Here is a 26,853-nt window from a genome sequence, read left to right as displayed (position 1 = left end):
TTGGCGCATAAAAGTTGAACATCTTATCTAGAGTCCATCCTCTAAAAGCTTGAGAAAAAATTCATTTAAACTAATACAATATATAAATTAAAAAGGAATCAAAGAAAATTTGTCAAAAATAATGAAAATTTAATTTGTGCTTAAATTCTTATAAGAATGAACATAATAGCAATATCCTTTTAAAAATATATATATAAAGATTTAAAAAAAAATGCTTATTTTATATGTATGATAAAATCCTGTCACAAAGATTTTTGAGACTCATGCTGATTCGTGATTAGAAGTTATAAAGGAATAATCATCCATATATATATATATATATATATAAAGCAAAGATCTCATGCGAGAGTGCACGAGGTCTTGCCAAGTGACGCTCTAATTTTGCATTTAACATTTTTTTACCTCATTCATTAAGTATTTTTTATTGTTACTCAAAAGTTTACATTAACTTATTTTACTGTATCTCATTAATCTCTCATTAATTTCCTAAGCTTACATTCACACATTTCTCTCTTTTTCATATCTTTTAGCATATATATATATATATATATATAAAGCAAAGATCTCATGCGATAGTGCATGAGGTTTTGTCAAGTAACGTTCTAATTTTGCATTTAACATTTTTTTACCATATTCATTAAGTTTTTTTTACTGTTACTCAAAAGTTTACATTAACTTATTTTACTATTATCTCATTAATCCCTCATTAATTTCTTAAGGTTACATCACACATTTCTCTCTTTTTCATGTCTTTTAGCATACCCACTATTTTAATATTTTAAAAAAAGCAAAAAAAATAATAATAATTAAGGACTAATAGTAATAACTAACCAGATAAAGCCTTGAAGAGAGACAGAGAGACACAAAAATGTTGTGGGTTGTTAAATAAAACGCATTACATATATTACCAAAATAAAAGACCTAAGAATAATAAAACATTTGATAGAGAGAGAGAGAGAGAGAGAATCTGAGGGCCACCACCTCTGTCATATTGGCCTCCCACCACCATCAAGACACCAAAACCCCTGTGGGTAATTTTTTTTTTTTTTTTCTTTTCAAATTAAGGGATTAAATATGATTTAAGTTTGGGTCATTTGGTTGGAAGGTTTTTGTCTTAGGTATATAAGTAGAGAGAATACTTGGTATGCAATGTATGGTTTTAAATCATCTATAAGACACATGCATGCACACTTACCCACATCGTGTTTTAACGTTGCACTATCGATGAGTGAAAAACAGTGAGAGTTCAACATACTTTTATTTCATAGTATTAAATATGTGAACACAACATAAATTAGTTGATTTTAATAGTCCCGTTACTCTTTTGCATTTATTTTTCGTTTCATAATTAAAAAAAAAAAAAAAAAAATCTTACCTTTAAAAGGCTATAAATATGCAGTAAAATTACTAAATTAATTTTTAATATCTCAAAATGTATATGTTTCTTTACTCTAATTTAGTTTACTTTTTTTTATAATATATGAACAACACTATCCAAAACCGTCTTATATAAAATATTACAAAATTATCCCTATATCAACTTACTAGTTAAAGATAATGTTAGTAACTTTTATATTTATAGAAGTAGGATCAAAATTGAATAATCTTGAAGAATTTGTTCAGCTGAAAGAATTCAAATTCTACAGCTACCGAACTCCTCAAGGAGCAACTTATCCAGCAGAAAATGAACTCCTCAAGCAGCAAATTATCCAGCACCTTATCACTTAAACCAGTTTCATTAGGCAAGAATTTGCATTTATTCTATCCACTTCACAAACAAAATTACAACAAAATGCAAGAAAGCCTTTTGGTATGAAGAATTATGTCATCACGATGTAATGAAAACAATAGACCTCTACAAACATCTTCGTATCCAATTTATGGGTGTTTGACAAAACAAAGTAAAGAAGCCTAAGATGGCTGAGATAATGCAAATGCAGTTTAAAGAGTTCTATGTTATCCTACTACACTGATGCTATATATAGACAGTAAAACTCTTTCATACTGAGACAGGAAGCTCTCAGGCCCCACGGCCCATGGCCTGCTCCACTGGAGGAATCATAACCAAGAATGGTTGAGCATTGAACCCAGGATGAGGCATCCTACGACGGATCTCACGACCTTCCTGACAAAGAGAACATGGGTGGCAGAAGAAATGAGTCGCAAAGTCACATGCAGACTCACATTTTTCACGCTGCACCTCATCCTCTATAAAGCTTCCGCAGCACCCACAAGTACCATGAAGTGCCTCACAGCTGCCCTGTTTATCATTTAAAATGAATACATAAATCAAAAGCTCTCCTTCATATATATATATATATATATATATGTGAGTAACGATAATTTATTAATAAAATAGATTATTAATGCTCATGATGATGAGCTCACCATTACTTAAAAGAATTATGCACAATATTTGAGAAAATACGTGAAATCTAGAAGGGAGTTACAATTTTCAAGACCGCACGCATGAGACCAACCAAACCGTGCACAAATCAGCAAAAACTCCAAATTGGGCTCTCCTTCATAATTCTTATTGTTTTTTTTTTATCAACGAGAATACAATTATCATTCTAATACCTTATGTAAAATAAGGAGAAGCAAAACTACAAAGCCCAAGGATAAAAATGTTGAGAATTGTACACAAACTAACATTTATTGAAGTGCATGAAAGAACACGACTCAGAGGCATTGTACAACAAATTTATTAACATTATCAATGTTGATTTTACTGTTTTCTTTTACCAACCAAGCTATGTAGCAACTTTGATCCAAGAACATTCAGAGAGAATTTTAGCTAGCTATGAAAAAACACATTGCTATCCAATGATTCTGTGTGCGTGTGTGCGTGTGTATTTGGTGAGAAAACAAAGTATTTATCTAAATAGGTTCTGTAAGACAACCCATGGAAGTTGATGTAGATCAGATATAGAAAATAATCAGAACATATGTAACACCCAAATCTGTGTAGCACATGGCCATGATCACCACAAGAAAATACCAATGAAGGCAGTTGCTTACATCCTAATATGCTAAAAAATGTGTCAATGACAAGACATATACTCTCTAAAAACCATATACAAAGAGAGTATTAATCCCAACTCCAACATAAAATGCAATGGACTAACCCAAATTTCACAAAACATCATAATCCCCCCAAAAAATGAGCCAGAAATTTTTCAAAAAGTATTGCTTCATTAATGACTTAACGAATTCAGAAACCATAACCTGGTAAATGAATTCTGAATTCCCTAATAACAAACTATAAATGATATACAGAACTATCTGCATCTCTGAATCATTAATAATTTCAGCTTACACAACCAGGTTTAAGTTAAGATGATTTAAGTCTAATGATAAGTAACCAACATTACATAATTAAAAGGACAACTTATGATATTATTTTCCATCTATTAAACATATGACTACCCAAAATAATAGCCTTTTGAACATTCAGAAACCATATGTTGCTAAAACAATTCTGAAATCATTAATAGCAAACTAAAAAATGATATAAAGAACCAGCTGCAAGTCTAAATCTTATAATTTCAGCTTACATAACTAGGTTTGTATTGAAACTGATTTAAATTTACCGATTGGAATTGAAATTTTTTTCCCCCAATGACACATTGATACCATTTTCAAAGAAATAAGTGATATTTATCAGAACTTTAAGAAAGATAGAAAACTCAAACGAGAGACGATTGATACCATGCATCTCATAAGAATATACAATAACTGTCATTGCTCACCTCAAAGGCTGACCAAGACTGCCACTGCGTATCAGGGATTTTATTTTATTTTTTTGGAGAGAGAGAGAGAGAGAGAAACTTGCCTCTAGATTGAACCTCCGACGAATAGCAGTACGGCTATTATATGAAAAACACGGCGCAAGGCAGTTCAAACGAAAAACTAATTTTCCAATCAAATATAGAGCAGCGTAGGTTGAGCAGTGATTTGCAAAAGTCCCAGGATTAGATCCAAGTCTCTCGACATTGCTTCCATACAGCACGCAAGGAGCACAACTGCCAAGAGCACCTACCCCAACATCATATCGTTAAAGAAAGAAAGGAACCAAAAAAAAATTGTTGAAAAAAAATGGCAGTTGAAAAACATATCAATTTACAAAGGAAACCTCATAATCCAAAATTGTTGACATTCCCAAAGCATCAAAAGATTAAATTGCAACATAGTACCAGGTTCAGAATTTTGTCAAACTACAATCAAGATCAACTCATGTAATGTTTTATTAACAGGATTGCAAGCTTTCTCATTTATCCCTACAATTAATCCAGGAATGTCCAATTCTTCATGTTCTTTTAAAAAATATAACATGGAATTTCCTAAAGAATCAAACACAGAGACAGAAAATCTAAGCGGAGGTCAGAACTGGATTTCTTATCCTTATAACATATAAAAGAAGAAAGGATTATAACAACAAAAGCTGTCCAAGCAAAAATTACGATCGTTGACTCCACAACACTGATTCAGATCCGATCGCATTTAAAAAAAAAAAAAAAATTATAACTTTGTTTTTAAATTATAATTTGCCAATATTTTAGCATCAAAATGCATAATATTTATCCATTGAATTACGTAGTCTTACTCGATGTTCTTAACACACATGCCGAATTTCGTGACAATCAGATGATATTTACAACTCCATCAAAAAATTCAAACATTTTATAAAAAGAGATAGTTATTGATCCACAATGATCATGAAAATTTTGCAAGTCTGTTAAAGTTAAGAAAGAGAGACTTACAAACTTCAAGATCGCTGCTCAAGAACTCGTCGTTGCGACCGAGGCAAGCGCAGATGCCGGAGTTCCATTGGGAACGGCCCATGGGCTCGCCAACCACGCTGCCGCCGTGCCTTAAGGGAAGCCCGTCGGCGGTCCAAGCGTACCCGCCGACAAATCCGATCGCCGGAGCCGGAACCGGAGCTTTCGCATCAGTCTTAACCTTATCAGACTTAGTCTCAGCTAGCTTGGTGGTTTTCTTTTCATCTTGTTGTTCTTGTTCTTGCTTAGGCAAGAGAGGGCTAGATTCGTCGTGATTATCGTTCTTGTTCAAGTCCTGATTAGCAGAAGCCATTGCGTCTGGACTGTCACTCGAGATTGATTTCACAGAGAGAGATAGAGAGAGAGAGAGAGAGAGGGGTTGATTTTGATTTAAAACCTTAGGATTTGGTTTTTTTCTTTTATAATCAAACGTTGGAAGGATTTGATTTGAAACAAACAAAAAAAGAAAGAGACAAAAAATATAGAAACAAAATAAAGCATTGCATTTGCATTTGCATTTGCTTCTAATTCTTTGGTAGGTCCCGGACTCCCCAACAAACAGCGTACTCTCTCGTCAGCGTCAGTCCACGTTAGTTGCCTCTCTAAAACGTCCGTTAGTAAGGTCTTTCGACCCCAGACAAGTTGCGATAGATATTTTTTTTTAGTAAAATATCATTTTTGTCTTTAAATTTTATTAAAAATTTATTTTTCGTCTTTAAATATTAAAAAGTTTTGTTCTCATCCTTAAATTTTGTAAAAAGTTTTTTGAATAGTATAGAAATAAAAATAAAGATGAAAAAAGAACTTTTTCGATAGTTTACAAATAAAAATCAAACTTTTAGTAAAGTTTAAGGATGTAAATAAAACCTTTTTCAATAGTTTAAAGATGAAATATGAACTTTTCTATAGTTTATGGACGAAAAATAAATTTTTTAAAATTTAGAGATGAAAAACAAATTTTTGGTAAAGTTTAATGACCAAAATAGTATTTTATTTTATTTTTTTTTTTTTTTGTAAAGTAGTAATACTTGTTAGAATAAAATAGTAATACTAGTGACAGATATAATTGCCCCTTTTTATAATGTTTTTAATAATAGCACAAAGTTTGGCATAACTCATTTAATCATGAGTAATACTGGCATATATGTCGTGAATTTTTATTAGTGGTAAGAGTCCAAACATATTTTAAGCGAAAAATGCCTCTAAATTTAATGAGTGGGCCTGGTTATGAACGTGAGAGGAGAGAGTATCATTTTTCGTATTTCGAGAAGGATTCAGATCCTCTAGATTTTCTAGAGTACTCTATCAGTAGATTTCTTTAAATTCTAACCACTCTTTTACGATTTAAAAGTCTAGATTTTGACATGTCAGCATTCTACTAACGATATTCTTAAAATAATAAAATAATGTTGCAAACAAAACAATTAAGAGTATTATTAGTGGAATGCTGACATCGCAGAATTTAGACCCTTAAATCGTAAAAGAATTGTTAAGATTTAAAGAAATCTATTTGATAGAATACCTTAAGAAATTTAGAAGATCTGAATCCATTTTGAGAGTACCGAAGAATTACTCTAAGAATATGGTGAAATAGCGCTCACTCCTCTCACATTTATGGTAAACCCAACTATAAATATAATAAGTAGACTTTACCAGAAATATGAGAAAAGAGAGAATTATTTAATGTGATCCGAGAATACCTAAAAATTACTTATGATAAGCCAAACATTTTCCTTTATAAAATTGTCTTTTTCAATCTGGTGGAGAAGTTAACCAGGCTATTCCTATCCTGTGCATGTGATGATGTGAATCTTGTAGGATTCACAATAATGATGAATGGTTCAATTAAGAGGAAAAAAAATTTTGGTTAATAAATTTAGGCATTCATGATATTTTAGCTTTTTTTTTTTCTTTTTTAGATTAATAAATTGCTTTTTGTCTTTACCCATTAAGATAACTGTAATCTATATTTTCTGTTTAAGAGTTGATAGTATTAGAGGTGTAGGTGGAGTTGGAGCCGGAGCCTTAAAAATAAAACTCCACAAAAAAAAAAAAAAAAAAAAAAAAAAAAAAAAAAAAAAAAAGCCGGAGCCTTAAAAATAAAACTCCACCAAAAAAAAAAAAAAAAAAAACATATAGGTAATTAAAGGCAGTGCATGAATATAGGAAAAAGTTTAATTATAAAATTAGTTATAGCCTAACTTTCTCAATAAAATAAACATTGTTATATATTTGAAAATCTAATCATTGAATTGTATGTTCTTTACACTCTTAATACACACGTCAAATTTTATGTCAATCGGATATTATTTATTATATGATCTATAAATTTATATTTTATGTATAATTTTAAACTACAAAAATTTGTAATTAAAACAATTTATTAATAACATAGTTATTGATCTTGAATTTTCTAAAATTTTGCAAGTATAAAGAATATAAGAAGAAAATATAGTTTAATAGTGGATTTGTAAAAATTAATTTTCAATAAAAAGATATTGAATAAAGTTGTAATCTTATGTTACAACTAAGTTTATTGCTAAACTTTATCCATGTATATATAAGAAGAAAATAATTGATATTCAGATCTAATAATAAAGAAAAATTGAACATTTCAAAAATATATAAAATCTATCGTCCAAAAAATATAACCTCTTCTAACATTGTTTTAAAATAATTAAATAATTCCATCTTCGTTCACTAGCGCTAGCAAACGAACGTGGAGACGGCTTCGTTTAGCACTTTCACTTATTAATAAAATTTATTTTTATTTATTAATTATATAGCCTTCACCGTTTCCACAACGGTTTAATGATTTTATAGGTTGTCTTTTTACCGTGATCAATCCGCGGTAGAGTATTATAAAATAATGTCTTTTGAGAACAAAATTTAGAGACACGACTTTTGTGACATAATTTTGTCGAAGTTACAATTTTTTTTTTTGAGAAAATTTTAATTTATGACGTATGTTCTTAATGATAATTTTTTATCATCAGATCAAGATATTAATCAGTTTTTGATGTAGGCAAAAACTGAATTCCAGATGTTTTATTCAACCATAAAAAACTTTACCAGTTAAACTGACTAGAATCCACAAAATATTGAGTTGGGAGAATTTCAACCCAACTCCAATATTTTGAGTACTAAAAAAAAAAAATATATATATATATATAAGATGGGTTCAAGTTACACTATTAGATTTAATTAGATCCAACGGTTAAAAAAATACCATCATTATTACAAACATTCTTATTAAAATCTTATTAATTATCCTTATTTATTATATTCTAAACCTATCTTTAAACCCAAATTTGACTCTCTCTCTGTCTCTCTCTCTCCCTGATCCAACAGTATGAATCACTTATGCTTATCATTTGGGCATGACTATGAGTCTATGAAGTCCAAATTTCTCTTGTTTCCCTTCTCACACGTGACGTGCATGAAACGAAAAGGCTAAAATGCAAAATTGACCCTCTAAGTTTCACCCTTTGTCATTTAAGTTTTCTAAGTTTTAGTTTTGTCATTTCAGTCCTCTAAGTTTTAAAGTTTGTCAATTCAGTCTTTCGTTACTATTCTGTCAAGTAATGCCGTTAACTAACCAAATTAACACAGTTTTGGATGATTTTTCTATTATTTAATTTCTTAATTTAATTTTACTGAAAAACGTTATTAGCCCAAACATTTTTACGTTGGACAACTTTTTGATTAGGAAGAATAGGATCGTGGATTTGAACAATTTGGGTCTGGAGAGTAAGGACAAGATTCTCGAGTCATGTAGAAAGCTTTTGAGATCGTCTGGTTTCTGTTCAAGGATCAATGGGCGCGTGTAATTCCAGGTAAAACAAGTTTACTTCTTAACTTTATTGTTTCGCTTCGAAACCGAATTTGATTTTGTTATCATCATCATATTTGACCTTCAACTTTCATGCTTAACCTTACTCTTCAACACTATTGTTCTCAAATGTAGATGGAAAGGCAGGATTAGGCTATGGATAATAGGTTGAAGAGGTGGGATTGGGGTGACTTTGGGGTTTGGAAAGTGAGCTATCGTTAACCCTCTCAATGTAATCAAGGTAGGGTACATGCCCATGTTTTTTTCTTAGTTTCGGTTGGTGTGTGGAACTGTGGGGAAAAGAAATGAAGAAAAAGATTGGATTTTGATTATATAAGTGAAAAGCTTTGCTCTGTTTTTTTTTTTTTTTTTGTGTATTTGATATAATGACAATCTAGGTTTCTGAAAAGTTTTAGAGGACTGAAATGACAAAACTAAAACTTAGAGGACTAAAATGACAAATAGTAAAACTTAGAGAGTCAATTTTGCATTTGAACCAAACAAAAAAGAAATTGTTCAAATAATTCCAAATTCCAGTCTATACGTATCATTACTACTTTTGCAAGCATTCACTGAGGAAATTACTGTGACAATTTCATACAATCAAGTCACTCTCCACAGTTCGATAATGACCTCACCTAAAAAGACTTGCAGAACCGCACAAGCACCTTCCGTCTTTAACTTTATATCTGACTATTTTGATGTCTTCCAATACAAGACTGAATCCATCGTATATTATATATAGCAATCTCCTACACCATTCCTCATCATCGTTTGCCTGCAAATTAAGCTGCAAATTTATGTATGAACTTAGAGAGAGATATATATATATATATATATAGTTCATATATAAATTATTGTCCACCACTCATGATCAACGACTTCAACTAATTATAAAAAATACGTAACCCTACATGAATTGATCTATAATATGCCAAATTGATACGTTCCTTTTGTTTCCCAGTGAATATTTTCAATAATTAATATCTTGCATCAATAACCTCAGAAATCAATCTTTGTTTTAGCTGTAACAGGAATTTGGTGTCATGTTATTGATGTCTTTTGACAAGCCCGAGCTGAGCATTAAGAATATAATTGGTAAACAAGACTTTCTTCTTCTTCTTCTTCTTCTTCTTCTTCTTTTTTTTTTTTTTTTTTTATAAGAATTTCAACATATGAGGTTAGCTTCTGATGATAATTCTTTATCATTAGACCAAAATACCAGTCAATTTTTGTTATAGGTGGGAACTAAACCTCATATTTTTTATCAATAATTAAAGATTTTACCAATTGAGCTAATTGAAGCTCACTTTTTTCCTTTTTTTTTTCTTTTTCTTTTTTTAAGAATCAAAGTAAACAAGTGTAATTGGGTGAGCTCGAGTTTGATTGAATTGGGTATAAATTAAATTGATTTTGGATTTAAAATGAGTCCAATGTAACAGCTATGGTCTTTTCCCAATTTTGACCTTTCAACTCAATCTAATATGACCACTTTTTTTCCACATACAAAAATCTATATCTCTATATCATATCATCATATATACTATAACATAGCTTAGAAGCTAAGGTTGTACTAAGTGGCTACTCTCACTAATTATTATATTAATAATATATTTATTATTATTATATATTTCCTCAATTAAAGGATAATATTTAACAACGATTTAATTTAGGTAAAACTTTATCATTTAAATTTCTATATAATAAATTTAGACTTAGAAGTCGTGGTTGAACCAAATGGCTACTCTCACTAGTCACTAATTAGTGAATTAATTTTATATTTTTGTTAAAATATATTTCCTTAATTAAGGGATAATATTTAACAATTGTTTAATTTAAGTAAAAGTTTATCATTTAATGTCAACAAATTTAAATTCTATTCAAATTAAAAGTCTAATATAAAAAATTTATAAACTTAAATCTCACCTAACAACCCACATTTTTTTCTATAAAAATAAAAATAAAAAACAACCCTTTTGACTAAGGGATTAAGATTTAACAATGTGAGGACATATGTGGAACTTGTTAGAGATATATGTTATGTAAATTAGCTAATCATTTGACAAAACGTATTTTACTTGTAATTTGGTAGATCTAGAATGTGTTTAGTATATCAAGGAACAAGAGTTCAAGTTTAATATTGATGCTATGTAAATCTGTCCAAAAAACAAGTGAAGAAGTGTTGTTTATTAAAGCTTAACAAATAACTCAATAGATCATATCTATCGAAATTTAATGCTAATGCTCGACAACAGCTCGACAGATGTTGTATCTGTCGAGAATTACGAAATTTGAATTTCCAGATTAGATTTCATGCATATCCATATGTATTTGTATAGGGTTTCTTTTTTTATAGCCCTAAACACATATAAGAATTATTTTAAGAGCCGTCAAAGGTGATGCAACTTGATGAAAAGTCATTGTGCATGCAAATTGTGACCAAAGACAGAATTTGCCCTAGTTCATTATATTCTTTGTAAAAGCCACTACGTCTTTACGCCAGGGGTTTTGTAACCAAGGAGCTTCTTAATCTTCATGTTGATGAACTAAAAACCTTTATAGCCAACATCTTCCTCAAGTTGGGGTGTTAGTCATGTACTGGGATTCATGCATCATTGATTAATCACATACTGGGATTCTGTTGACACCCCATTTTGCAACCCACATTTAACCTTACATGGAAGGTAAAATGGTACTTTCAACTTGGAAATATGCATCTTGATTCTGGCTCTAATCTCATTTTACCAAAATGATCTTGATGTTGTAACGATCAAATCGACTGGTCATAAGTCCTAATTGGACCACCAGATTGAAAGTTATCATTAAATCAAATTTTAATGGTTGAGATGCACTATCACAAATTGAGTCCGACTATATGTGATTATGAACAATTGATTTCAATTGGTTATAAGTGTAATTAATTGGAGATCAATGATGTATCATAATTTGATTAGTTAGGACTACATTTTATGGTGAGGTTGTATACATCTAATTAATTAGATAATTAAATATTAATTACTCAATGAGTAATTTTGCAATTATCTTTTAATTAGAGTAAATTTGGAACCAATTAAGTCTGAGATGAGAGTGATTGGAGCTATTTAATGTTAATTGAGAGTTAATTTGGAACTTATTAATATTAATTTTGCTGAAACAATTTTCTAACAAATGACCTCTGCTTACCATTTCATCAATATCTCTCAAAATATTTTGAATCTGTAAATGAGGTTAATTTTTTTCAGAAACTAGATATTCGAAACTTCAATTTGAGCACAAGAACGAGACAATTCCAAACAGAATTGAGTCAGATATGATTTTTCAAAGTTGGCTCTACAAGCTGTTACAACAGCTACGGAAAAAACCAAATTTTGGCTTGCTCCTCGCTCCCACCAATCTCTCCATTTAATGCACTAGATTTCGCCCAAGGCTAAAATGAGGTCTAGGTTCTTAATTCTTTGTCAACTCCCATTAAATGACCTTCCATTCATATTTTCTCTACCACTACTATATAAACCCCCTCTTTCTTTCATTCCAGGACACAAAAAAAAAAAAAAAAAAAAAAAAAATTCTCTCTCTTCTCTTCTCTTGAATTCTTTCATTCCAGGACACAAAAAAAAAAAAAAAAAAAAAAAAAATTCTCTCTCTTCTCTTCTCTTGAGTTCTAATAAAGTTAAATAGTCTTGTCATATCTTGGTCTTCCTGAGACTCAAGGTATTGAGTGAGACTCACTTTTCCTCTCCTAGTTCTTTTTTTTTCCTCCACCCTTAGGACCTCCATCATATAAATCTTGCATGAAGGTATAATCTTTCCCTAACTTATTTTTTGTGTTGCCATGATGAGAATTTAACATTAAAACATGATAGTAATTATTTGAATTCTCTTGAATATGTTTGAATATTCTTATGTGTTCTTCACACATTCTTGGTTGTTTATCACATGTTCATGCATAACACTAGTTTTAATCTTAAATCCACTTGAAAAACATGTTTGTCTCATAATTCTTTAAAATCCATGAATCTAACACACATTCACTAGAATTTATTTTTTTCAATCCAAATGCAATGCTTAATAAATTAAATTAGGGTTTCTCACACGCACACACATTAAATTCAACATGTAAATTAATTGACATATTGGATGATATGATATGAATGTTGGTCAACATAATTTAGAAGACCGGTTTCACTGGACAAGGTGGGTGCCTAACATCTTTCCAACTTGTAATATAGCTTCCGAGCTTAGATCAAGAGTTAGTAAATTAAATACTTATCCATATAATTTTCAATTTCTAGATTGTAACTAGGAAACAAAGTTATGTACTTTATCTTGGATTGTATCTAGGACCAAAACCATGTAATTTTCCTACAACCAATATAAATTCAATTTCTAATCAATAAAATGAAGAATTTTTCAATTATGGTTTTCTTATTTTTCCAATAATTAAATAAGTGGCGACTCCAATATAAAACCCTTACTCTAAGGGGGAAAATATAACTAGTCAAACCTCTATTTTGAGAGATAATAACATGACTCTACCTATTCACGTGGGTTAGATCCAACATCATAAAAACAAGCCGGCACGGTCTCTCACAGATTCGTGCATTGAAAGGAGAGATTGTCGCTATATCACAAGTTCAATTGGGTATTAAGATAAAGGTTCAACTGTAGGTTAGTATTAGGTACTAAGATTTTTTTTTACTTATAACCACTTATTTTGATAATAGTGGATTCTCAGGAGTGTTAACCTTAAATTCACCCGATGGGATTTTGCCCAGTGGTTTTTCCCATTTGTAAATAAATCATCAATGTCAAATTTATTTTCCGCTGCATTTAACTTAGCTGGTGATTTGTTTATGCTACCACGCTTATTGCATGTAATTGAATCTAATTAAGTAACTTGACTAATTAATTGATTAATTTACCAAATGAATCAATACATTCTTGGCCTATCAAACAATAATTTAATTTAAATTCTATTTAAACTAAAATTCTATTATAAAAATTTTCTTTTGTTTTTGTTTGTTTTCCTCAAGTTGCATGATTTAATGATAGTTTTTAAAAAATTAAATAATATTCAAACTAAAAGTCTATTATAAAAAATTTCTAAACTCAAATCTCACACAGCCCACGTATATGTCTTTGTTTTTTTTTTTTATCCTTGGGTTGCATCTTATTAAATTAATATTTTATTAGGATATTAAGCCACAAAACACTTGACTAAGGGATAGGATTTAACAATAATTTAATTTAGATAAAACTTTATCATCTAAGTTTTAAAAAATTTAAATTATACTCCCATTAAAAATCTATTATCAAAATTTTCAAAACTTATATATATTCAACATATTGTTTTTTAATACAATCTGTAGGAACCAGGTTCGGGACTCCTCCTAATGGGTTAAGGGAGTGAACCCAAGCCCAGCTAGCCCTGCAATTAATTTGTAGAGAGCGGGGTCAAGAACTAGGCCCTAGTAAAGGATGCAACGACCATGCGTGGTAACTCGCAGATGAAAGTGAACAATGATGCTCCTTGGCCTTTCTCTTGGGAGCTTGCAGTTCTTACTACTTCCTTGGTGATTGGTTACAATTGCTTCCAGGAGAATGCAGATTGCTACCCTCTTTTTTTCTCCTTTCTTTTTCTTTTTCTCCCCCCCTTTCCAAGAGGGATCCCTTTCATTATATACTCTTTTCTCCATTGATTCTAGCCCTACATTTGTTGAGCAACCAGGCCACTACTTGAGTACCTGTCCCATCAGCCACCTTCCCATTCTTCCTGTGGGTTGCGGCAATTAAGGCAACACTGTTCTGTAATCCCTTTCTCATTAATGCGGCCAGGACATTAGTTGTGGGCATTTAATGTGGAGGTGACAGCTCGTCTTAGACTTGCTCCTCCGCCGTGCTCCCATTGTTGACGCGTGGTATTTGCTCTTTCCTCCTCGGATATTCAAGAAGACCCCCTTTGATGGTGTGGTACTTGTGTACTTCTATGGTCTCGGATGTCCGAGGACAGAGTTGTCCTCGGACCAGCTCCTTGGACACTGGACTTCTTACTTTTATCCTCAGACCCTACATACATCCTCGGCATGGGCTTTTGGGCCTGGTTCGAAGTGGGCCGGGGCTGCCTGACTTTCTGGCCCCACACAATCATTCTTAACCAATAAGCCATCAATATAATTAAAGTCTATAATTTATGTTTTAATCTAATAAATTCATCTTACTTATTATTCTTTATTTTTGAATTTGCGTGCAAGACATTATGCCAAATGAAGTTTATTATAAAGAAGCAAAACAATCGACACCCATTTAAGTTATTGGTTCTCTTATGTAAGTTTTTATTTATTTTTTTTTTTTATATTGTTAATTTTTGAACTCTTTTGTGTATGTTTTGATTTTTGGTTTTGATTATTGTATTTAATTTGTGAGTTTGTTGATTTTTTCAATTAGACTATAAGTAGGAAAAAAATATTGAAGAACTATTTTGTTTATTATTGTTTGTACTAGTTATGACATAGATTAAACATAACTCAAATGGGAATAATCAAAATCATTTCATATCTCATATTAAGAAATTAACACAAAGCACAAAGGGAATTTTAAAATCTATATGTAAAAAATAAATAAATAAATAAATACTGATAAAGTCTAAACTCTAAACAATTATAACTTAAAGTAAATTTTGTTATTAAAATTATTTACTTATTTTTTATTATTTTCATCAAGTCGTGTATCGCATAGAAATAATACCAATATATATATATATATATATTGTGGGGAGTGGAAGAATCCCCATCTAGACTTTGGCCCAATAATGGATTGGGCCAAACATGTATGCATGGGTAGGGATATGCGCAATTCGATCGGTGCAGTTTTTTTCAAAATTTTTCACCAAACCGATGGGGATCGGTTTTTCCATAACCGGAACTGATGCATACCACCAAGGATCGGTTTTCCAACCTATAGCAATGCGGTTTTTTGCGGTCGGTTTTATCGGTTAGAAATATTAAAAAAAATTTAATCATTACTCAATCACAATCAAGTTCAACAGTAACAATAAGATAATAATTTTTTTGACCAAATACATACTTTACAATGAATAAATCTTACCAGAAATATAATTTATATTTTATATTATCAATATCTTAAGTTAAGTTAGTACCAATGCTTTAGCGGGGAAAAAAATAGTACTAGTGCAATCTAGCTGTAAAGTGTGATCCATGTAAACCACAAAAGCATAGATATTTTTGTCAACTTCAATGAAATATGCTTTAGTAAACAGAATACTCTTTGCTAAAAAAAAAGAGAGAGAGAGAGAGAAGTAAACAGAATACTCAAAATCACAAGACAACATTATGCATACCAAAAAAAAAAATACATGGAGATAACTGCACAATCACAGAGAGAGTGAGAGATCTGTACTGTAACACTTAGAGCTATGCACACAGCAAGGGCAAGAGGCAGATTTGCACAAAATTGGGGCAGATTTGAGCAGAAAACTAGAGGTTCAGGCCCAAAAAAAAAAAAAAGATGTGGTTGCAGCATAAGGAAGATCTCTTTCTAGTTATTTATTAAGAATATTTTTCTCCTTTTCCCTTATTTCTATCTCTATATATGCATCGGTTAGTACGGTTTGTGGGTCGGTTTCAAAAATCAACTCCGACTGTGCCACCGCATCGACGTCAGAAGGCTCATCGGGTTCTATTCGCTTGTATTAGCTCTTTCAGTCGGCCTAAAGTTTGGTGCAGTTTTGTCGGTGAGGTTCGGTCACTGCTCACCCCTATGCATGGGTGGAGTCCAAGAAGGAAACAAGCTGTAGGAAAAAGGAAGCTGAACAAACCCACATACCCGAACAAAGGAAAACACCACTGGAAAAAGGTTTCCATGGATAAAGGTGAGAGACAAACCTAACTAGAAGCAAGGTGCACGGATGACCCATATGTAGCTTCCAGACGGTACCCAGGACCGCGGGAAACTTCCAGAACACACAAGAGGGTTGAAGATTTTTACTTCTGCATCAATTTGGGAGCCCTTACATAACCTCTTCCACATTAAATATATCTGAGACATCATGAACAGAGAAAATATCCCCTAGAAGATAGAGCTCAAGGATAAGGGAGTGGAGGAAATCGATCAAGTAAGGAAAAATATCTCTGAGTGTTTAGCTAGCTCCAGGACAACTGTAGGGATAAGAATGAGAAGAGTGCCTATAAATAAAGAAGAAAGAAACAAAAAAGGAGGGAGATTTGGAAGGGGTTGGCAAAAAAGAAGTGAGACAACCTAGGAAAATGAGAGAGTTCATAGCACCACGAGTACAAGTGAGGGTAGAGGAAATTGTACTGGTCATACCATTGTAATGTCTTTTTTTGTCAATGAAACCAATTGTTTGAACTTCCCATTGTAGAGTGATTATTCCCTGTCATACAATTATAAATAGATTGTGTGAGACTTATTGGCTATAATCCGTGGAGGTCCATGGGGGACTAGTTTTTGTCCGCCCACATACATACATATACATATATATAGGTAAAGCTTAGAGAATGTTCAATCAGAATCCAATTTTACACTATGTATCTAAATTTATGTGGGGATCACACCATAATTATCCACTTAAGTTTTTTAATTTTTGTGCCAAATGAACTAATGAGTGCAAAATACTAAAAATCTAATATTAATGAACTATAAAATTAAAAAATATATATATTTAATAAAAATTACCACACACCAAAAATCATCGCATGTTCTACCTTATTAAAAATTTAAAACAAAAATGATCATAAGTAGTATTAAATTTAGGTAAGAATTTTAGTGTGTGACTAATTACGTTTACTTTTAAAAAAAATAATTGAACTAATAATTTATATTTTTATAATAAAAATTGTGTTTAATTTTAAATGTATATATACGTATACATTAATGCATGTGTTAAATGTTAATTTTTTTTAACAATTTGACTAATTAATAATATTTTTATTATAAAAATTGTGTTTAATTTTAAATGCATTCATGTGTTTACATAAGTTACATACTAGTATATAATTAAAGTCAAAGCTGAGAAAAAATCAAATTAGATTCTAAATTGGATTTCAATTGTTGTATAATTTTGCGTCATATGTCCATCTCAATTTTTCTTTTTGGTTCTAGGTGAGTTAATGGTGTACAAAAGATGAAGAGTCTAATATAAATAAACTATAAACAAAAAAAAAAAACCCCAATAAAAAAAAATAAAAAAAGGGAGTAAACTCATGTATATATCTATGGCTTAAAAAATTTGTAACTCTTACACTAGATCTAATCTGAACCCATAAATGTGTATAATTGTTATTGTTTTTAATTGTGCCATGCATATACATGTGTTCTACACTAGTCAGTGAATGATGATCTCGTTCAAGCTTTCTTCATTTTTTTTGTTAAGCAAGCTTAAGTTTGTTCACAAGCTATTTAATTAACATATTCTTTTATCATATATAATAAGCATCACGAGTAAAGTTTTCCATCCCTTCATAATGGTTTCAATTATGAACTTATAAAAATTAGATTCACCAATAAGTTACAAATAATAATTTGATATCTTATTGAAAACTTGAATTTGTGTGAAAACACAAGAGCTGTTTAGACCCCCAAATTAAAGATTACGACTCGGTTGATTTTACTCTAACTTAAACTAAGTGTAAAATAGAGTAAATGCAAGCGAACATACAATAAAACTACTCTAAGCCAAATTCATCAAAACACAGCAGTAAAATGAAAGCTAAAAGAGTAGGGAAGAAGAATGCAAATACAAGATAACACGCCGATGTGTTATCGAAAAGGAAACCGAAGTACTCAGCGAAAAACCTCTCCGCCGCCCTCTAAGCGGTAAATCAATCCACTAGACAATAAATTGGAATACACGAATAGTAAGAGACCCTCTAAACCTAACCTACCCAATGCACCTAAGCCTTCCAAACTCCTACTCCAACAAGGCTTCTCAGAACCGTATCTTGTCTAACTTTCTGAATCCCGCAATACGCCCGATTGCATCTGCCAAAACTTGGTTTCTTCCAATACTTCCCAATAGCACCAAAACCTCACTTGACACTCAGAATGAGTGTGGCAAGTGTTTTAGCTATCAACCTTTCAAGGATTTGAAAATGGAGAGGTAGGAGTTGAGAAAAACCATAATGAATTGTGTTGAGGATTGTGAGTATAACAATCTCTAACTCTCAAGAATTATGACTAGGGTTTTCTCTCTGAAAAGCACTCCTCAACATCTGTGGGTAATGTGAATATATATAGTGTGGTTAGGGACAAGGTGTATCAAATATGACAAATTGACAAAACAAAATGTTTCGTGGGTATCTCACGGGAAGGTCTTACCCATGAGACACTCGCAAAAATCAGCTGTCACCATCTGTCATAACTTTTCGCATTCCAGTTATGTGCTAAGCACATGCTTCACTTTGTGGGAAGGCTTCTTGCGAGCTACTTGCGAAAACTTCTTTACCCTTCACTTTACTTGAGTCTTCACATTCTCTCACACACATGAACCTCACAAAGAAATCCCACATAAAATACAGGGTATAGAAGATTGAACAAAATTACAATCAAATTTGGCGCGAAATTAAAGCCAACACAAAATAATTGTAATTATAGTTGTAAATCACAACTTTACACTTATGAACTTATTTATAAACTTACATCATATCTAGATTCTTAAGTCTATAAAAGTATATTTTTATACATGTATCTATATAAACATATGGACAAAATTTTACTTCCATCCCTATACGTGATGATTCCTAAAGTTTTCCTTGTATATTATTTAAACAAATCACATGATTCAATATTAAATAAATCATGTGGCTAAAAATAAATGTTGATAGTTTTATAAATCATCACGCAGTATGTTAGAGGAATTTTCTTACTTACCAATTTAGAGATAAACACTGTCCTAGTGTCCTAACTCCTAAACATGTGATATTATATATATTTAAGTCGAATCTCGTACTCAAGGTCTTGCTCACAACACATCATCATATTTGGACATGAATTGTTTAATAGTCGATCCTAGATTAAAGCTTAAGCTTAATTCGACGGTTAAATAAATAAACATAAACAATTTTTTTTCCGAATTCAGTCCAAATTTTTCGTATACAACTCAGTCGACTTACTACCCTACCTTCACATTCAATTTGTATATATCAATAAAGTTAAAAAAATTTTAAATAACAATGACATTCAATTCAATCTTAACTCTTCCCCACCACACCCCAGTTAATAAATTTATCTATCAATCATTGAAACATACATTAATTATTTGGAGGGGAATCAGCTTCGCTGGCGCAAGTCTTTTGGTCCCATCCGCGCGCGCCTAATCAACATCAGTAGTTGTATGTTACTATCATGAATAAACATTGTAAAGCCTACTGTCCCATTCACATCTGTCACAAATGCAGATAGCCCTGGTTATACGTTTGTTTACTGAATGAATTGACATTTTAAAAGCTAACATTTTCCAATGTTTCTGATGCGAAGCAAATGAATGCAGGAGAAGAACACGTAGAACACTTCCGTGTTGCAATTCATTGAATAGTTGTACCAAAAATCAAATATATTTGAAGATATGAGAACAATATATAGTATAGCCAAACCTAATCTTATTTTGTGTGCAACTCAAGTCTTATAGTTGTACAGTAAGCTTATTAACCACAACTAGTGCATAATTAATTTAGGATTTAGCCTATTATATATCTTTATATTGTGTTTAATATTGTTCATTGTAACATAAGATTTGTACTATATTCATACATCAATCAAAGATGTAACTTTTAAGAATTTCCTACATGAACATAAGTTATTAGACTAAACCACGTAACTCTCGTGTGTTTTTGTGTTACTCTATTTTATATTTCAACTTTCGCATCTATTTTAATTAACATATTTAACAAACCATATGTGTTAAACAGTTCAATCCTTTATTTGTTAAGATAATTACAATATAGCTACATTGGTAATGTATCTCAATTAAAAAAAAATGAACTGTTTTTTTTTTTTTTTGACCAAAAAAAAGAAAAAAAAGAACTGCTAATGTGATCGGAGTCTATCACAACTTTGCCCTGTATGAATTTGGCAGGGCATAGCTTCCTCTTGCAGTGGCCGTGAAAGAAAAAAAAAAAAAGAAGAAGAAGAAGAAAGAGAGTCAATCGAAATCATCTTATGAAAAGAATAAGATTGACTAAATAATGATAGAAATGAAGTTTTCTATATAATCGAAAGTAAGGGAATGCTAACTATAGATCTTGCAACTTACATTGTTTTTTTTTTTTTTTTTTGGTTGATTAATTGCAACTTACATTGATATACAATACAAACTATGGCTATTAAGCTAATTCTTCTTAAAGCCAGAACTACATAATAGTAGTTACAATATCAAACTCCAAATAAAGATCACACAACCCTCATTTAAACAAATTGCTATATACGTAAAGCATAACAGAAGATTGCCATATATTACATTCCAAGCTCATTCTCAACTGAATGTAAGAGAGAAACTGAGCTGTTTTCAATATGACCAAAACTAAAACAACCTCCCTCACAACTTATTATCCTTGAATTTTATTGACCTGCAACAAAGAAACAATATCATAAGAAATGGTGAAAGTAATTTAAAAGCTACTAATTTTTTACCACCTCAAAGATACACAGAACTAGTGAAATTGTGTGAATTAGTCACTGACAAAAGCTGTACATTGAGCCTCTCTAGAACCCTACCCTCAACATGATCCACATGAATTTTTTTTTTGGATAAATTTTTTCCAACTAATTATACACAAGTTTGTGTAAGAAAAAAAATCATGTTTTCAAGTATTTTGGTTGCCAAACATTGATAAGTCAGAATTAGTGTTGTGCCACAAGAGAAAGCCCCCATTATTGCTCATGTATCACTACCTTGAGCTCATACTTTAATGATAAAAACCAAATGAGAAACTATGCATCATGTGGACTTACTTTTCTTCCTAGACTACCACCCTTTAAGCCCTTAGATTTGGGAGCTGCCACAGCAGTTTCTCGATGAGTCAAAGGCTTAACGTGATGATGAGCAGGCGGAGGAGTTGATGAGTGGGTCTCTGGACCCCTATAATCGATTTGGTAAACCTCCAAATCCAACCGATCCGATCCCCCTATCATAAACGAATATCAAATCATTATGTCACATAATTCTTTTCAATCTTTGTTGTACTATACAAGTATTCAAGAAAAAATATGTTGAGAGAGAGAGAGAGAGAGATGCTAACCTCTTGATAAATAGGGCACAGTGAAAAGGAGGAAGAGAAAAAAGATAGTGGTGGTGCTAGACTTGAGCTCCATGGCATGCCAAAACTGAGTACGTCAAAGGCTAAATCTCAGTCATTCATAGATGTATATATATAGAAGGAATGAGAGGGATAATTTATGTCTTAAAATTCATGAAGTGCTCACGAAATAAGCACTGCAAAAGGGCAGGTGAGCTGAGGTATTTTTCAGCTTTTGGCAAGTGAAAACGTCGCCATCCACACAACAATAAGTTGCAGGGACCGATGGGGAAATGTTGGGTTGGAACATTTATGTTAGTGTAACCATCTATGTATAACTTATGCCTAAACTTTTTAGCTTTTTTGATTATGTGTTAATTATTCTCTTGCTCCGGACAGCTCCATGTGTACATAATTGAATTGTCCTTTAGAGGGATGTCCCATTTAGCTCACTCGGCTGGATTTCAATTTACTTACACCTACTCTCTTTTTTTTCTTTTTTCTTTTTTCTTTTTTTTTTTTTTGGTCTGGAATTGATTTAATATTTCAAAAATAAATTATGGAAGTCATGTCTACCCACTTCACAGCACAAGACAATGGGGAGGTTGTGCCTGTTGTATCTTGCAGGGAAGAGAGAGAGAGAGAGAAGAGAAGAAGAAGAAACCACTAGAGTCCTAGACACACCCTTTTTTTATTGTAAAAAATGTGCATGATCATTAATCCTCTAGGTCTTGCATACAGGCATACAGCATGTTATTCAAAGCCACAGTGCAAGTCCAAGCCAGACCCCTTGAGTAATGTCAAAGGTCAAAAATGTAAGCTGCCAAGCTGTTTGGAAATTTGCCAATTTTGAAAACTCCAGATAGATCTATAGACTTCCCAGAAGGGGAGATAACACATAATAATTAACATTTTGAGGCTCCACAGAACATATTGTGCCTTGAACTGCTATCAATTTTACTACAATAAAAACTTACAAATGACGGGACAATAAATGAGATTGGTCCATCTTCAACATGATAATAAATAAGTGTACAAACTTTTTTTTTTCTTTTTTTATGTTGGTTAGTAACATTTTTTTTTTTTTTTTATAGTGGTGGTGCTAGACTTGAGCTCCATGGCATGCCAAAACTGAGTACGTCAAAGGCTAAATCTCAGTCATTCATAGATGTATATATATAGAAGGAATGAGAGGGATAATTTATGTCTTAAAATTCATGAAGTGCTCACGAAATAAGCACTGCAAAAGGGCAGGTGAGCTGAGGTATTTTTCAGCTTTTGGCAAGTGAAAACGTCGCCATCCACACAACAATAAGTTGCAGGGACCGATGGGGAAATGTTGGGTTGGAACATTTATGTTAGTGTAACCATCTATGTATAACTTATGCCTAAACTTTTTAGCTTTTTTGATTATGTGTTAATTATTCTCTTGCTCCGGACAGCTCCATGTGTACATAATTGAATTGTCCTTTAGAGGGATGTCCCATTTAGCTCACTCGGCTGGATTTCAATTTACTTACACCTACTCTCTTTTTTTTCTTTTTTCTTTTTTCTTTTTTTTTTTTTTGGTCTGGAATTGATTTAATATTTCAAAAATAAATTATGGAAGTCATGTCTACCCACTTCACAGCACAAGACAATGGGGAGGTTGTGCCTGTTGTATCTTGCAGGGAAGAGAGAGAGAGAGAGAAGAGAAGAAGAAGAAACCACTAGAGTCCTAGACACACCCTTTTTTTATTGTAAAAAATGTGCATGATCATTAATCCTCTAGGTCTTGCATACAGGCATACAGCATGTTATTCAAAGCCACAGTGCAAGTCCAAGCCAGACCCCTTGAGTAATGTCAAAGGTCAAAAATGTAAGCTGCCAAGCTGTTTGGAAATTTGCCAATTTTGAAAACTCCAGATAGATCTATAGACTTCCCAGAAGGGGAGATAACACATAATAATTAACATTTTGAGGCTCCACAGAACATATTGTGCCTTGAACTGCTATCAATTTTACTACAATAAAAACTTACAAATGACGGGACAATAAATGAGATTGGTCCATCTTCAACATGATAATAAATAAGTGTACAAACTTTTTTTTTTCTTTTTTTATGTTGGTTAGTAACATTTTTTTTTTTTTTTTGAGAAGATGATTAATAACGTACTTATTAGTTTACAAGAAAATTTGTAGTATTCCTTATGTCACAAATTATGTCGGCCATATGTCTTTTTTTCTTTTTTTCTTTTTTCTGTTGAGAGAATCGGCCATATGTCTTGATAGCCATACAGCGAGCCTGGCATTTTATTGCCAAAGTATTATGCTTTAAGTCTAGTTGTTTGAGTTAACAAATTCATTAAGTGCCAAATCTTTTGGCAAGGTTAATTTAATTACATTGCATCCTCAATGATTTTGGAGTGAACAATGATGATTTTGTAGTGAACAATGCGTAGCATAGTCCGAAATGCATAATCTATTAGGGAAAAGTTAACAAATGCTCTATGAGTATTAGTTTAGTATTAAAAAAAAACAACTAATTTTTTTTACAGTTTTTATATTTTTTTTATAAAATTTAGGGTAAACTACATATTTGGTCCCCTATCATTTACACCATATTTTAATTTAATCACTAACCTTTCAGTTGTGTCAATTTGGTCCTTAACTTTTCAATGTTGTATCAATTTAATCTCAACTGTTGTCTTTTGGATGAAAAAGTCTGATATGTCAAACGCCTTCAATAAAAAATTAATTCATTGCCACATCAACTGTCACCTAGACTAACATATTAGCATAATCTTAACTTTTAAAAAATAAATAAACATCGGATAGGTGAAAGTGAGTAAATTTTGGGATCAAAATCCCCAACTCACGTCTTTAAAAAGGAAAAAAAAAAAAAAATCCCTAACTCACAATTGCTTCTGTTTGTGATGGGTTCACAATCTTCCTATTGGTCCTCAATCCCCTCATTATATCAGTAAAACTTATTGCTATCCACTATGTTGTTGAAGAGATGAAGCGACATAAAGGTCCATTACTATCCAAATAATTTGTTACATTCCAATTTCAATTCTTCACCAGCGAAAAGATAGGTTCAGCGCATATTACTTTCCATGTAGTAAAGTAACAGGTTTAGAAAGTTGTGTATAAGATAGGTTCAGCGCATATATAGCATGTTTGACATGCCAGTCTTTTCTATTTAAGGGATAATGGTAGGGATTAAATTGACACGATACTAAAATATTAAGGATCAAATTGACATAATTGAAAAGTTATGAACTAAATTGAAATATGGTGTAAAAGATAAGAATCAAATACGTAATTTACCTTAAAATTTATATTAAAACTTTTCTAAAATGGTATATTAACAAATACTCTAAGGATACCCGTTAACTGAACTCATTCTATTATAACAAATGTCATTTATGGTCAAAAGCCTAATAGCTTAATTAGTTGGCCCCTTTTAGTATTTTCAAATTTCAAAGAAACATCTCGTGTTCAAATCCCTCATCCCAAATTATTAATGTATAAAAAAAAAGTTATTTGTGAAATTTGCAAGATATAATGATCTGTTTGTTTCGATGAAAAATCTTATATAAAGATAATTTTTTTGTGTTTTCTAGTATTTAGTAACATAAAAAAAAATAAATTAAATGAAATTTATTTTCAGTTAACAGATAATATATGACTTAACTAAATAAAAAAAAAGTTAAAAAATTATTTTTTAACTCATTTAAAGTTATTATTATTATTATTAATATTATTATATATATATATATATATATACATATGTGTATATATATATATAATAAAAATAAAAAAATATTTTATAAAAGATATTTTTTTAGAAAACATTAAAGTTGAAAGAAGCTAAATATAATTTATGACACAGACGTAAAATCAATCATGAAATGGCTCACGCACTCATAAATGACACGGTTCCTTGAACTGATCAACCTCATGCATCTTATCAGCCAGATAAATTGTCTGCAACTCTGCATCACAAAACACTTTTCCCCAACATTAAGAGTGGTCACATGTGAAGGTCCAATCATTTTCATCGGATTTATTAGGGGTTCGAATATGTTCAAGAAGCAATGCGATCATTAATTGAATATAGATATCTTTGAAGATGTAGTAATTTCCAAAGATATTCCAAGATTCCTATGTAGCTTGAGGGAGGCTTCAGTGAATTCAATATTATAGAGCTTTAGAGGGTAAAGGGGTGTTTGGTGAGTGTTTTCAAATAATTATTTTTAGTTTTTAAATAATATTTTACGCATTTTAATATACCTTTTTACCCACATGTATTTTTATTAATGTTTTTAAACAATAATTTTTAATTTTTAAACATATTTACTAAACGGATCCTAAGATTGCCAACAAATTTGAATGTGGATTGCACTAAACTTGCTCACACTGAGCAAACAAGGCCATGGATAAGTGAGATACTTGTTATTGTTATATAGGGTGACATCTACAATACCAAAATTACATATTATCATTTGATTGAAGTACTACCAGGTTACAATATTATTTGATTGAAAATTGTTAATATATAAACGTAAGAACAAGAAACAATTTACTATTTGTTGACTAAAATGTTTACACCCATTGCCGATATGATATTGGTGATGTATGAAAACTACATGCCCATATGCATGTTACCATTCATGGGTGTCCTGTTGGGTCCAACATCAACAGCTGTCGTAGCTGGACTGGAATGGGGTCTTTTTAGAGTTTATGATCAGCAGATTGCCATTTGCCAGTATGACTGGGACACTGACAACAAAGCTTCAACTCTTTGGATCAGCATCAGGTGCAATACCTAGGGTATTAGGTATTGCACCTGGTGCAATACTTCAATTTCCTTCACAATTTTTTTAATTTTTTTTACTTTTTAACTTTAACTTTTTTACTCTTTTCTAATATATTTTATTTAATGGCTGAGATTAAAAGTTGCTTTTTCAACTTTCAATCTTAGCCT

The 26,853-nt window shown here is 31.4% G+C and overlaps 2 protein-coding genes and 1 long non-coding RNA gene across 3 annotated transcripts; all 3 read right to left on the bottom strand.

The window, feature by feature from the left end:
• Positions 1–1,793: 1,793 nt before the first annotated feature.
• LOC112031869 (cell number regulator 8) lies at positions 1,794–5,243 on the bottom strand. The gene is made up of 3 exons (XM_024064579.2): positions 4,764–5,243; positions 3,836–4,038; positions 1,794–2,260 (listed from the first exon to the last, which is right to left on the bottom strand). The coding sequence occupies exons 1-3, from the start codon at positions 5,092–5,094 to the stop codon at positions 2,021–2,023; spliced, it is 774 nt and encodes a 257-aa protein (XP_023920347.2). The 5' UTR covers positions 5,095–5,243; the 3' UTR covers positions 1,794–2,020.
• Positions 5,244–15,938: 10,695 nt separating this feature from the next.
• Positions 15,939–17,079, bottom strand: LOC136067230 (uncharacterized). Its single transcript, XR_010628729.1, has 2 exons — positions 16,515–17,079; positions 15,939–16,420 (listed from the first exon to the last, which is right to left on the bottom strand). It is a non-coding gene; the product is annotated as an uncharacterized LOC136067230 (long non-coding RNA).
• A 3,786-nt stretch (positions 17,080–20,865) lies between these two features.
• Positions 20,866–22,230, bottom strand: LOC112030818 (uncharacterized). The gene is made up of 3 exons (XM_024063482.2): positions 21,885–22,230; positions 21,598–21,770; positions 20,866–21,212 (listed from the first exon to the last, which is right to left on the bottom strand). The coding sequence occupies exons 1-3, from the start codon at positions 21,955–21,957 to the stop codon at positions 21,192–21,194; spliced, it is 267 nt and encodes an 88-aa protein (XP_023919250.1). The 5' UTR covers positions 21,958–22,230; the 3' UTR covers positions 20,866–21,191.
• Positions 22,231–26,853: the final 4,623 nt, after the last annotated feature.

Source organism: Quercus suber, unplaced genomic scaffold (genome assembly GCF_002906115.3).
Source record: "Quercus suber isolate HL8 unplaced genomic scaffold, Cork oak 2.0 scaffold_63, whole genome shotgun sequence".
NCBI classification, from domain to species: domain Eukaryota; kingdom Viridiplantae; phylum Streptophyta; class Magnoliopsida; order Fagales; family Fagaceae; genus Quercus; species Quercus suber.
Note: the sequence above shows the minus strand (reverse complement) of the source record. Positions and strands in the feature narration are given on the sequence as shown.